The sequence below is a fragment of the Lepus europaeus genome, chromosome 12 (genome assembly GCF_033115175.1).
Source record: "Lepus europaeus isolate LE1 chromosome 12, mLepTim1.pri, whole genome shotgun sequence".
NCBI lineage: Eukaryota > Metazoa > Chordata > Mammalia > Lagomorpha > Leporidae > Lepus > Lepus europaeus.
In genome coordinates, this window is record NC_084838.1 from 23,635,555 (window position 1) to 23,647,736 (window position 12,182).

Below are 12,182 nucleotides of genomic sequence, written 5' to 3' on the forward strand. Positions count from 1 at the left end.
TGTAATTCAGTCATGAGTGGCTCAGTGCCTCTCAGCCAAATACAACCAAAATTTATCAAAGTGATATCCAATTTCATGTTACATTTGAGGCTATTTTTTTTTACAGGCAGAGTGGACAGTGAGAGAGAGACAGAGAGAAAGGTCTTCCTTTTGCCATTGGTTCACCCTCCAATGGCCACCGCGGCCGGCGTGCTGCGGCCGGCGCACCGCGCTGATCCGATGGCAGGAGCCAGGTGCTTCTCCTAGTCTCCCATGGGGTGCAGGGCCCAATCACTTGGGCCATCCTCCACTGCACTCCCTGGCCACAGCAGAGAGCTGGCCTGGAAGAGGGGCAACCGGGACAGGATCGGTGCCCCGACCGGGACTAGAACCCGGTGTGCCGGCGCCTCAAGGCGGAGGATTAGCCTAGTGAGCCGCGGCGCCAGCCTACATTTGAGGCTATTTTTTTATTTGGTTAATAGTCTACCAATTACTGGTGAGAGAATTGCAAATTTGGTTAAATGATAATACTCAACTGAATATTCTTACAAAAAGTGTGTTAACACAAAACGATGGCCTCAGTTACAAATGAAAGGACCACCAGATACACAAATACAAATAGCAAGCAAGTAGAGGGTGGCAAAAATGGATTTATGAAAAAGTTCTAAGCAAAATAGCATCAAATGAGGAAGAACAGGGTGGAGGGATTTTTTTTTTTTTACAAAATTCAAAAGGAGTATAAGCTAATCAAATAAAATTTCATTATTAAATAATAGCATTAAAACACATGAAACAAAATCTGTGTTTTACAAGGGAAAATGCAGGAATACTGTATCATTGAAGACTTACACTCCCGGGATTTTCTAGGATCAACTTGGAAGTCAATAAGGATATACCAAATTATGATCTGAGGGATGATTTGGGAAATGTTTATGATACAATGTTAAATGGAAATAGCAGAATATAGTATTAGATGGCCAATTCTAATCTTTATTGAATTAAAGAAAGGAAGGAGGCCAGCGCCGCGGCTCACTAGGCTAATCCTCCACCTGCGGCGCCGGCACCCCAGGTTCTAGTCCTGGTCAGGGTGCCGGATTCTGTCCCGGTTGCTCCTTTTCCTGTCCAGCTCTCTGCTATGGCCTGGGAGTGCAGTGGAGGATGGCCCAAGTGTTTGGGCCCTGCACCTGCATGGGAAACTAGGATAAGCACCTAGCTCCTGCCTTCGGATCAGCGCGGTGCGCCGGCCGCAGCGGCCATTGGAGGGTGAACCAATGGCAAAGGAAGACCTTTCTCTCTCTGTCTCTCTCTCACTGTCCACTCTGCCTGTCAAAAAATTTAAAAGAAAAAAAAAAAAAAAAACAGAAGGAACCACAACAAAACATTTACCTGGGTACTTCGATGGTATAGGAATTACCTGTGTAGAAGGGATGATACTAATAATTCAATAGATTTCTTACAACCAAAGGTTTAAAGAGCATTTTATAAATATATGATTTGTTGTTTTATATGCAAAAGTCATTTTTTTTTTACCTTTGCAGTGCCTTGTCCAGTGGGGAAATTCTCCCGTTCTGGGTTAATGCCGTGTTATCCATGTCCTCAAGACTATTACCAGCCTGATCCAGGGAAATCCTTCTGCCTATCTTGTCCCCTTTATGGAACTACAACTATCCCTGGGGCTAAATCCATCACCGATTGCTCAAGTAAGATGGGATTCTTCCTTCCCTATCAATCCTTTGTGGGAGACTTACTTTTGCTTGTTTCTGTGGTAGCTTAAGTTCTGAATATTACTATTTTCGGTGGAGTGAGGTGTCTGGATTTGTTAAATGGTCCTTTTTGAGATCATTGTTGATAACAATGGTCCAAAGACTCTTGCTTTGGAAGCATTTGACTTGACACCTTCCAAATTTCTTTCTAAGAGCCTGGGATCTAGTGACTTTTACCATCCATCTTCCTGTTCCCTTTTTAAATATTACTGAAACAAAATAGATGTGACTTTATTCACTTTGAAAACCAGAATCTTGAACATAGTATTTAGGAAGTGTGTATTGATTGGCACTGTCTATTACTCATTGGCATGTTTATCTAATGCTTTCCTATTTATTTTGTTAGGTTTTAGTTCAACTTTTTCAGCAGCAGAGGAGAGTGTTGTGCCCCTTGCATCTCCTGGACACATGGAAAAAAAGTATGAAGTTAGCAGTCAGGCAAGTCCATTTTCTATGTATAACATTTTTCCCAGTGGAATGGTTGGAAAACAATTTGTCATTCTACATGTCACACAGAGAAAAATACCAGAGTTAAACATTAAGTAATTAAGACTACTGAATATTAATAAATCAGTAATTGACTTACTAGGGACTACTCATAACAACTTTCCAAAAATGCAACATGAGATGTTCTAAGTACCAAAAATGGGAGTTTTTCCCAGAAATATCTGGACAAGAATGCATAGCTGTGGGAGCATTTTGATTCACTAATAATTGACACTTCCCACAAGCATAACCCATCATTTGAATCAGAGAATTTTGTTTAGCCAAAGGCCTTTTCTGATTGACAAGAAGTGTTGCTCAACCTTCATGAAAATTATTTAAATGTTTTATCCAGACAAAAAGTCACTCTTAAACAAAATATGACTTTTAAAAAATTAAGAAGCATAACTAAACCACTTGTTTTCCTTTTTATTTTAAACACTAGTTGTTGACTGTGGTTTTTTTGGTGGATTCAGCTATTTCTCAGAATTCACCTTGCCCAATGTGATAAATTCCTTGCCTTCTGATATTTTTAAGGATAATAAAATGCCATCTTACTAGTTAAAGTGATCAGTTTAAGTGCATAATTGATCATGAAGATAGGATTAAGTGTCAAAGGGATCACATAAATAAGACCAGTGTCTGCTAATAGTAATTGATAGAATTAAAAGGGAGAGAATGACCCAACATGGGAAGCAGGATACACAGCAGACTCACAGAATGACAAATGCCCTAATCAGCACTCTGGCCTCAGAATCAGCCCTTAAGGAATTCAATCTGGCTAAAAAGCCCATGAGAGTTTCTCAGGCATGGAAAGCCAAGACCCTGTGGCAAGAAAAAAAAATGACCTAAGTGAAAGATCTCTGTGAGTGAGAGCCCAGTGGAAAGAAGGGGCCATAAAAGAAGGAGGTAATTTTCTCTGAAGGGAGGAGAGAACTTCCACTTTGATTATGGCCTTGTCTAAATAAGTTTGGAGTTTGTGAACTCAAGAGGCTTCCATAGCATTGGTAGCTCATGACAAGAGCCTCAGGTGATTACTGACGTCATGAGTGTCAGTTGTTAAATCAACAATAGGAGTCACTGTGCACTAGCTTCCTATGTAGGACCTCTGTCCTTAATGTGTTGTACTATGCAAATTAATGGTAAAACTAGTATTCAAACAGTAAAAAAAATTAATCAAGTCATGTACTGTCAAAATGAAGTATCTCATATTAAAGGACAGTGTGGAAATCCCAGTCTTCCTCCTATGAATATTATAATAGATTTCTTATAGCAGTTACAAAAAATGTATCGTTATAGTAAAAATCATCTAAGATTTATTTTGGTTCCTTCCATTTCAATTCAGCAAATCATTGAATATATGAGTATGAAAATATAAAATGTAAAAAATATAAAATAATAGAATACTATATAAACTGGTCAAAACCAACCATATAAAACTGCTTATGAGTCTAATAGATTAATTATAATAGAGTTTGAATAGAGCAGTCAATTCCTTTGGTTTTAAATGGCGGTTTATTCAGAAGACTGATGTAAGAACAACTTATAAATCAACTAGTTGTAGTTAAAAAACAGGATAATGAGATTATATTTGTTATTTCAACTTTCTACAGCTTAGTCCAATCATAATGATTTGTTCGGCTTTATAAGTCAAATTTGAAACTCAGCCTAATGAACGTAAAAATTTGAAAGAATCTCAGAAACAGAGACTCTCAAACCTGGCCAACATTTTAAAATAATAATGTCCAGACTTCATCCCCAGAGGTTCTGAGTTAGCTGCCCTTGTGTTGGGCCCTGGCCATAGTATATTTTTCAAACTTGTAAAATGGATTCTAATCCATAGCCAGCATTCAAAAACACTGCTTGGGTTTACCAGAACATTGCTCAAGAATAACATTGTTTGTGCTTATATATATATATATATATATATGGCAGGTACCAATATTATTCAAGCAGCAGTCCAATTAACTTCACTGTACTCACCTGGAGACAGGGTCCTGCTGTCTAAGGGTGCAACCTTTTGACTCACAAGACTGCTTTAAATGAATAGAGTATTTTGTCTCTAATGGATTTCTTTTCTGCCACTGGTAGGTTTTCCATGAATGCTTCTTAAACCCTTGCCACAATAGTGGAACCTGCCAACAACTTGGGCGTGGTTATATTTGCCTCTGTCCACCTGGATATACAGGTATGATAGAGGAATGGAAATTTTGGTATACTTTTCAAATGAGCTCAATATGACTTGCAAATCAATATTCAGGATATTTAAGACAAAGCTTGTAAGGTATATTAGACCATATTAATGCAAAAAAAACTTTGGTTGCACAAGATAAACTAATAAATAAAAAAGGTATACAGATCCCACAAGTGATGTTTTTATAATTGGGGGAAGAATAAAGAATCATCTTCTGCATGAGAAACTCATTTCATAACTCATAATTTAAACTGAAATGTAGTTCCAAACACCATGTTCGAGGTTTCATTCTAATACAAGTTAAATGTAAGACACTGAACATGGAACACATTTTCCAGCATAAACATTTTCACATGAACTCTGAATTTCTCTCGTGTGCTACCACAAGTGGATGCTCTTATGAATAGCTATGATTTGTTGCTTTCTTTCTTTCTGGAAACTGTACTTAGAAAAACAATGACTTTGGACTTGATTGTGTAGGAATTATGTTTCCCTCAGTTTGGTTCACATTCCAGTTGAGTCCAGAAACATAATTCTTAAGGATAAATGAATTATACCTTAATATTGCATTGAATTTAAAATAATTCTGTTTTCTTCTGGATGGTTTTTTTGTGGTTTTTAACATTATACAATCACTTTAAAGTTTTTAATGAGAAAGATAGTATTTAAGTAAAATAATTCACCACAAAATATGCAAAAAGAAACTCAGAAAACAAAATATAGCTAAGAGCTAGCAAGAATATTGGCATTCCCACTTATTGCAGCTGGCCTGCATAAGAAATTATGGATCTTGTATGAGATTCACAAATGAGTGATGGTGGAGAGATGGCATGATACAGAACAGTGGTTTTCAATCATTAATGTGCATCTGAATCAACTGGAAACCTTTTTTAAAAGATTATTTATTTTAAAGTCAAGCTTGCAGACACACACACATATAAACGCACACACACACAGAAAGAGAGAGAGAGAGAGAGAGAGAGAGAGAGAGAGAGGGAGAGAGAGGGTATTCCATCTGCTGGTTCACTCTCCAAGTGGCTGCAACAGCCAGGGCTGAGTCAGGCTGAAGCCACAAGCCAGGAGTTTTTTCCAGGTCTCCCACCTGGGTACTGGGGCCCAAGCACTTAGTCCAGGCCATTAGCAGGGAGCTAGATGGGAAGTGGAGCAGTCAGGACACTAACTAGCACCCATTTGGAGCTAGATGGGAAGTGGAGCAGTCAGGACACTAACCAGCACCACTAACTAGCCAACGTTGCAGATGGCAGCTTTATCCACTAAAAAAGCTTTTAACACGGAGATTGCTGGATCTTAGACCCAGAATTTCTGTTTCAGTAGGTCTGGTGTATGGCCTGAAAATTTGCATTTCTATTACATTCCCAGATATGTCGATACTAGCAGTCCAGAAATCATGTATGAAGACCCCTTGGTCTAGAGGAAGAGTGTGGGTTTCCAGCAGGGCAAGCTGGCCTGTAGCTAGCCTGTGTGTACCCTATGGGAAGATGTAGCCCACCCTGGGAATCCTGGCACTGGGTGGATCTGGCAGGACTTAGCCCCACCTCCAGCCCTTAGCCAGAAGACCTTGGTAGCAAGTATATGTACTTTGTATTTTTCCACTTGGGAATTAATGGAATTCCTGGCTCCATTTTATACTTAAGGATTTCTCTTTGTCCTTTCCTGTTTCTAATTTGGAATCTTTTGCTAGCCTTCGTATGCTCTTGTAGAGATATCATAAATCTGTTTAGAAGGAGGTAGTTTCAGCACTTAGCAAATGTTGCCCCTTGTCTTTAAAAGTACCTGCCCACAGGCCAGTCCACTGCAGTGGCTTTCAATGTGGTAAGCCTGGGCTTCAGCAGAAGTCAGCTTGTGAAGAGCCCTGGCAGCTCTGCCAAGAGTTGGATCACTGGAAATGGACCTGCCCTGGAGTCGAAGGATGCCCAGGTCAGAGCCACAGATCTTATTGGCTCTAAGCTGAAAAGCCCTTCACTCAGCCCAACTTCCAAAGTGACCACTGCAGCTGAGGGGATGGTCAAGTAGGGTCAGCAACATTGCAGGCAGAACTGTAAATTTCTTGTTAGAGATGCCCCCTGCCTTTACCTGGCCAGCTCTCCTCCCAGGCCAGCCAAGTAATGAAAGTCAACAGAGTGCCTTCCCCTAGGAGGTTCACACCTCCCTTAGGATATACCCCATGTGAAGAGATAGATAGGTCTGGGCCTCTGAATTTACAAGGCCTAAAGCCCACCAGATTATTATCAAGCCCCTTCTATCAGGTTCTATTTGCCTCTCAATCAGAAAACTTAATTGTAGCTTAGACAGCACCTTTCTTAGCTCCTCTAATAATGACTCTGTCCTTTGTTCTAGGCCCTGTCTAGTGCACTTGGGCCTCATTCCTTTGTAATCATAACCTCTACTCTACCACCAATGGCTCTACTCCCAACCTGTGTGTACTGATGGTCCTCTTCCCCACTTAATGCTGTATAATTGTTCAAACCTGGTAAATGCCACTCTTAGGATCATTGGTTACTATCCTCACTCTGTCTTTTATGACCTTGTCTAAATATGATCAGAGTCGGTGAACTTGGAAGGCTTCTATAGCCTTGGCAACTCATGACGACAGCCTAGGATGGTTACTGGCGCCATAAACTAGAGTGTCAATTTGTTGGGTCAACAACAGGAGTCACTGTGCACTTGCTCCTCATGTGGGATCTCTGTCCTTAATGTGCTGTACATTGTGATTTAATGCTATAACTAGTACTCAAACAGTATGTTTCACTTTGTGTTTCTATGTGGGTGCAAACTGTTGAAATCTTTATACTAAATTGATCTTCTGTATATAAAGAGAATTGAAAATGAATCTTGATGCAAATGGAAGGGGAGAGGGAGCGGGAGGGGGGAGGGTTGCGGGTGGGAGGGAAGTTATTGGTGGGGGGAAGCCATTGTAATCCATAAGCTGTACACTGGAAATTTATATTCATTAAATAAAAGTTAAAAAAAAAAAAAGTACCTGCCCATTAATTAAGATCACTGAGATAACTTCCTTTAAAAGGTCATAGTTCTGTTTCTGCTATGCCCTCTCTTTCCTTATCCTTCAATGTTTCGTTTGCATTTTAGGTTTAAAGTGTGAAACAGACATTGACGAGTGCAGCTCACTGCCCTGCCTCAACAATGGAATTTGTAAAGACAGAATTGGGGAATTCATTTGTGAGTGCCCAGCAGGTTACACAGGTAAGGGGGGGACAGTCTGCCTTTCAACATGAACTTGGCATCATTCAGACCTCATCACCAAGGTAAATTTGAAATGTATTTTGAGCATGTGGCTACAGAACAATGTATATCGTTGTATATACATTGTATATATGTAACAATGTATATTGTTGACATCAGTTAATCTCAAATAACAATGTATTGAAGTGGCAAATTTCTAAGAATATGTATGTGCAGTTTTGTTTTCACTCTGCTGTTATGTAAGGAAATTAAGATACCAATGCCGCAGTGTGAAATTACTTGAAGTTTATAAGACATGCCACAAATGTCTTAAAATGAATCATACTCGGTTGATATTCCAAGATGCACACAGGCTCTGCTGTCAACTGAGGAACTGCTCAGCTGTACACTCCTCACCACCACACAAGGTGTGTGCTCAACAGGTGCATCTGCCAATGAAACCACTTCCAGTTTCTAGTTTCTCTTCCACATTCTCTCCCACTCTGTGGTTGTATTTTCACATACAGTATGAGAGTATGATAATGATGCAACGCTACCACACATTTCTTTATCTAAAATTTCATGACTCAAATTAATGGCACCTAGAGTTGAATACTAGTGAAAACATGTGACCAGAATGACAGGCACATGCTATCAGCCAAATAGATCTAAGATTTTATATATATATATAATATATATTTACTAGACATTGGATGTATCATGCTATTTGCTAAGTTTTAGATTTATTGTATGGATTTTCTATGAAAAAGCAAAAATAATGTTCCTTATGGTCTATATGAAACCTAAAATTTTATGTTAGATTTACTGTTCACAAAAACTGACTTTTATTGGTGACATTTTTAGCACATTTCATGTTGTTAATTTGCAAAGATATTATTCATGTGTTACATAATTCTATGACTTATAAATTTAAGCATCTAAACCTTATCATCTCAAAGAGTCTGTATCTGTGTACTTGAATTTGAAGATATGTCATTGTAGGTTTGTTTCTATGCTTGTCCTCAGTAACCTTACAGATTTCTTTGGATTCAGTTCTTAGGTCTGTAAAATAAAAGATTTGAGTGACATCAGTTAATCTCAAATTATGTTCACACAGAACCTAGGACAACTGCACAGAAGTTTGGCTGTGTTCCCAATTTTCAGAACAAAACTATTTTGTTTATTCAGTATATTTCTCCAGTTATTTTTTGTGAACATCTTACCGAACTACAAAAGGAATTAATTCAACAAAGGGTGATCAAGTAGAAAACAAATAATATGAGAAAAAAATTAAACAAAATTTCACCTATCATTTTAACTAACACACATGGGCAGGTATTCATACTTGTCATTTTCCATTGCATGCTAAAAATGTTGTTTCTTGCTAGAAAAAATTCTATTTAGAAAAAGAAAAGAAAACATTTTATTTCAATATATCTGCCAAAGGCCAAAATTTTTCAGAAACTTGTTAGCTGTGATTTCCGATGGCTCTATGCTTGCACCTGAACAACTTGCTTGAAAGTTGTTAAAAGTCCTCTCAAATTTTCTCCAGCTCTCGGATTCTGTGATTCTTTGCAGGTCAACAATGTGAAGAAAATATAAACGAGTGCAGCTCCAGTCCTTGTTTAAATAAAGGAACCTGTGTTGATGGCTTGGCTGGCTATCACTGCGCATGTGTCAAAGGATACATAGGTGAGGCACTTGCATTCTTCCTATATTGTCTTAAAATCCTGTAATGCACCATAAACTAGTACCTTTACTAACATAATATTAATTAATGTTATTTATGAACTTTGTGACTGTTCTTTGATAATATGAGAGAAAGTCCTCATTTGGGGGAATACATGTAGAGTATTTGGAGTAGAAGAGTATCAAGTCTGCAGTTTATTTTCAAACAGTTCAGTTTGTGTGTGTGTGTGTGTGTGTGATTTTATTTGTAAGTGTTAAGACAAATTTCAAGAATAAATTGGAAAAAAATTGTGCAAATGATATTTACAAATGGTGAAAGATCATATGGTAACAAAATGTGGATATAATTGATAAGGAGAAAGTCCAAGAAAGAAAATGCCCAGTGTAGGGAAGAAGTAAAGTAAAATAAATTAATCAATTAATTAAATTTTGCTGCAGAGAACATTTTGAAAAAAAATATTTATTTTAATGTATTTGAAAGGTAGAGACACAGAGAGCAAGAGATGGAAAGAGAGATCCTTCATCTGTTGTTCATTCTCCTCATGTACAAAACAGCTGAGGCTAGACCAAGCCAAAGCCAGAGCCTGAAACAATCCATGTCTCCCATGCAGGGGGCATAGACACAATTACCTGGACCATCACCTGCTGCCTTCCAGGGCGTGCATTTTGAGGAAGCCAGAGTCAGGAGCAGAACTGGGACTCAAGCCTGGGGACTCCAAATAAGAGACGCAGGTGTCCCAAGTGCCACCTTCGCCACTAGGCCAGATGCCCACCTTAGGAAAATGGAATGGCTCAATTAGCTATTACTAATATTAGTTTCAGAAAGAAGTGAGATTTTTAAAAAGCAAGTTATCAAAAAAGCAGAGTCCTCAAATGACTTATAAGAGCTACAAATGGATCTTAAACCAGTTTGATAGGCAGTAGCTCTACAGCCTCCATTCCAATCCTTTAGAAGCAATTCCCTCCAAAAGGTCAACAGTTTTTGCGTTGGGCTAATCATTTGAGCTCTTTTCTTCCTAATCCTCCTCCAGGCCTGCACTGTGAAACAGAAGTCAACGAATGCCAGTCAAGCCCCTGCTTAAATAATGCAGTCTGTGAAGACCAGGTTGGAGCGTTCTTGTGCAAATGTCCACCTGGATTTTTGGGTACCTGGTGCGAAAAAAATATTGATGAGTGTCTCAGCCAGCCATGCCAAAATGGAGCTACTTGTAAGGATGGTGCCAACAGTTTCAGGTAAAAGACTAAGATTCATTTCCCTGTTTCTAGTTTCTTAATTTTTCGGTTATTCTGCAACCTTTATGGAGTATTGCTTCAAGTCCCAGGCCAGCCATTTTCAAATGCTGACCCATCAAAAAGCTACCGTAGTATGTACCCTTTCCTTGAGTTTCTGCTTCCCTAAGCCTTTAAATCTGGCAACCCATTATAGTGATGCTTCCCAAAGGTTCTGATGTACTACTCCGTTTGTGAACACCTGTTTTACCCTTGCAAAGTTATAACAGATGAAAGGAAATATAATTCTAAAAAAGCAAATACAGTGGTGCTAATCAAAACCTATATTCTTAAGTGTTTAATGTTTTAGCTGAAGCGTTCACACCAAGTAAAACTTAAATAGATTGTGCAGTCATACTGTCAGTGTCCATCTACAATCTATGTCCATGCTTTTCAAACTTTTTTTTAGCTTAATAACCTTTGGTTCACAAGAAATCTAACATGAGTGTCAACATGCAATAGTAATGAAAGCTAAGGTTTGTGGCTGAAAATAGTAATATTTGAGGGAAAGACTCTCTGTTTTCCTGAGGCAGCTCTTAGGGTGCCAGTAAAATACAGTTTCAAGACCCATCCCTCCTGTCACTTTTATCATTCTTCCCTATCCTATTTGCTACCCCTGCAGGGAAGTACAGAAGACAGTGCCCCTGCAATATAGAAGACAGAATGTGATTGCTTGAAAAACCTTAGCAATCTCTAATGTCATCAAGATGTTGCTGGTTTTATAAGTTCGTGAAAGGGAAAGCCAAAAGAAAATAATCCCACTTCCACCCTAATTGCAACATCTTCCAGCCTCTGGTTCAGTCTTAAAAGTGTACCGTAAACAGCCAGCACACTCTCCAGAAGAAATAGAATGGGCAGTGCTGCCCATGAGACTTTCACCCTCCCTGTGGAAGTGAGGTCTGATAATGTAGCCACAGCTGCTCCTGGATGCTCTGCATTTGGGGGCTTATTGCATACAACATGCAATGAGAAATTTCCGGATGAATGTGAGTTCCAGATTCTAAGTTCAAAACAATGAACGAATATTAAATGTGTCTAAATCCTAATGAGAGGGAGGTGAAGATAAACTCTCCTAATTCAGAAGGAAGGTAAGATGTTGGCAGAGTGAACCAATTTTATAGTCAAGGATATGGCAGTGTGCTGTTAATATCAAATGTGGGAGAATAAAGATGAATGTAAAACTCTAGCTGAAAGAGATTTACCCTCAAGTGCAGAAACCCAGCATAGATTGGATTGAGGACAATTACCAGTGAGATTTCCCTGTAAGCCCCCTAGACATCATTTATTCATATTGTGACCTTTAGGTCAAAGTCAAAGAATGTCAAATTCATGTCAAACTTTGACATGAATGTGCTAGTAATGGTAATATTAATCAGTATTGATCGGACAGATTGCCTTTAATCACAAAATATTTCAGCCATACAAAGAATGATAAAAGACATGACTCATCATTTTGCTTATCAAAGCTCAATATTTTGCCATATTTGATGTATATCTTTTGTTATGAAGAGATGATTCTAAAGATAAGGTTGAACTTCTTCCAACACATGCACACACACGCAAACACACATCCTTTTCCCTTATGGTAACCACTGTCCTAAAAT

General features: G+C 38.7%; 1 protein-coding gene across 1 annotated transcript in view; it reads left to right on the forward strand.

Annotated features, from left to right (window-relative positions):
- Window positions 1–12,182, forward strand: part of SVEP1 (sushi, von Willebrand factor type A, EGF and pentraxin domain containing 1) — a 214,264-nt gene that overhangs the window by 123,439 nt on the left and 78,643 nt on the right. Inside the window, exons 19-24 of the mRNA XM_062207773.1 lie at window positions 1,518–1,679; window positions 2,089–2,180; window positions 4,317–4,413; window positions 7,528–7,641; window positions 9,199–9,312; window positions 10,341–10,542. Coding sequence (XP_062063757.1) covers window positions 1,518–1,679; window positions 2,089–2,180; window positions 4,317–4,413; window positions 7,528–7,641; window positions 9,199–9,312; window positions 10,341–10,542 — 781 coding nt within the window. The remainder of the gene's footprint in view (window positions 1–1,517; window positions 1,680–2,088; window positions 2,181–4,316; window positions 4,414–7,527; window positions 7,642–9,198; window positions 9,313–10,340; window positions 10,543–12,182) is intronic.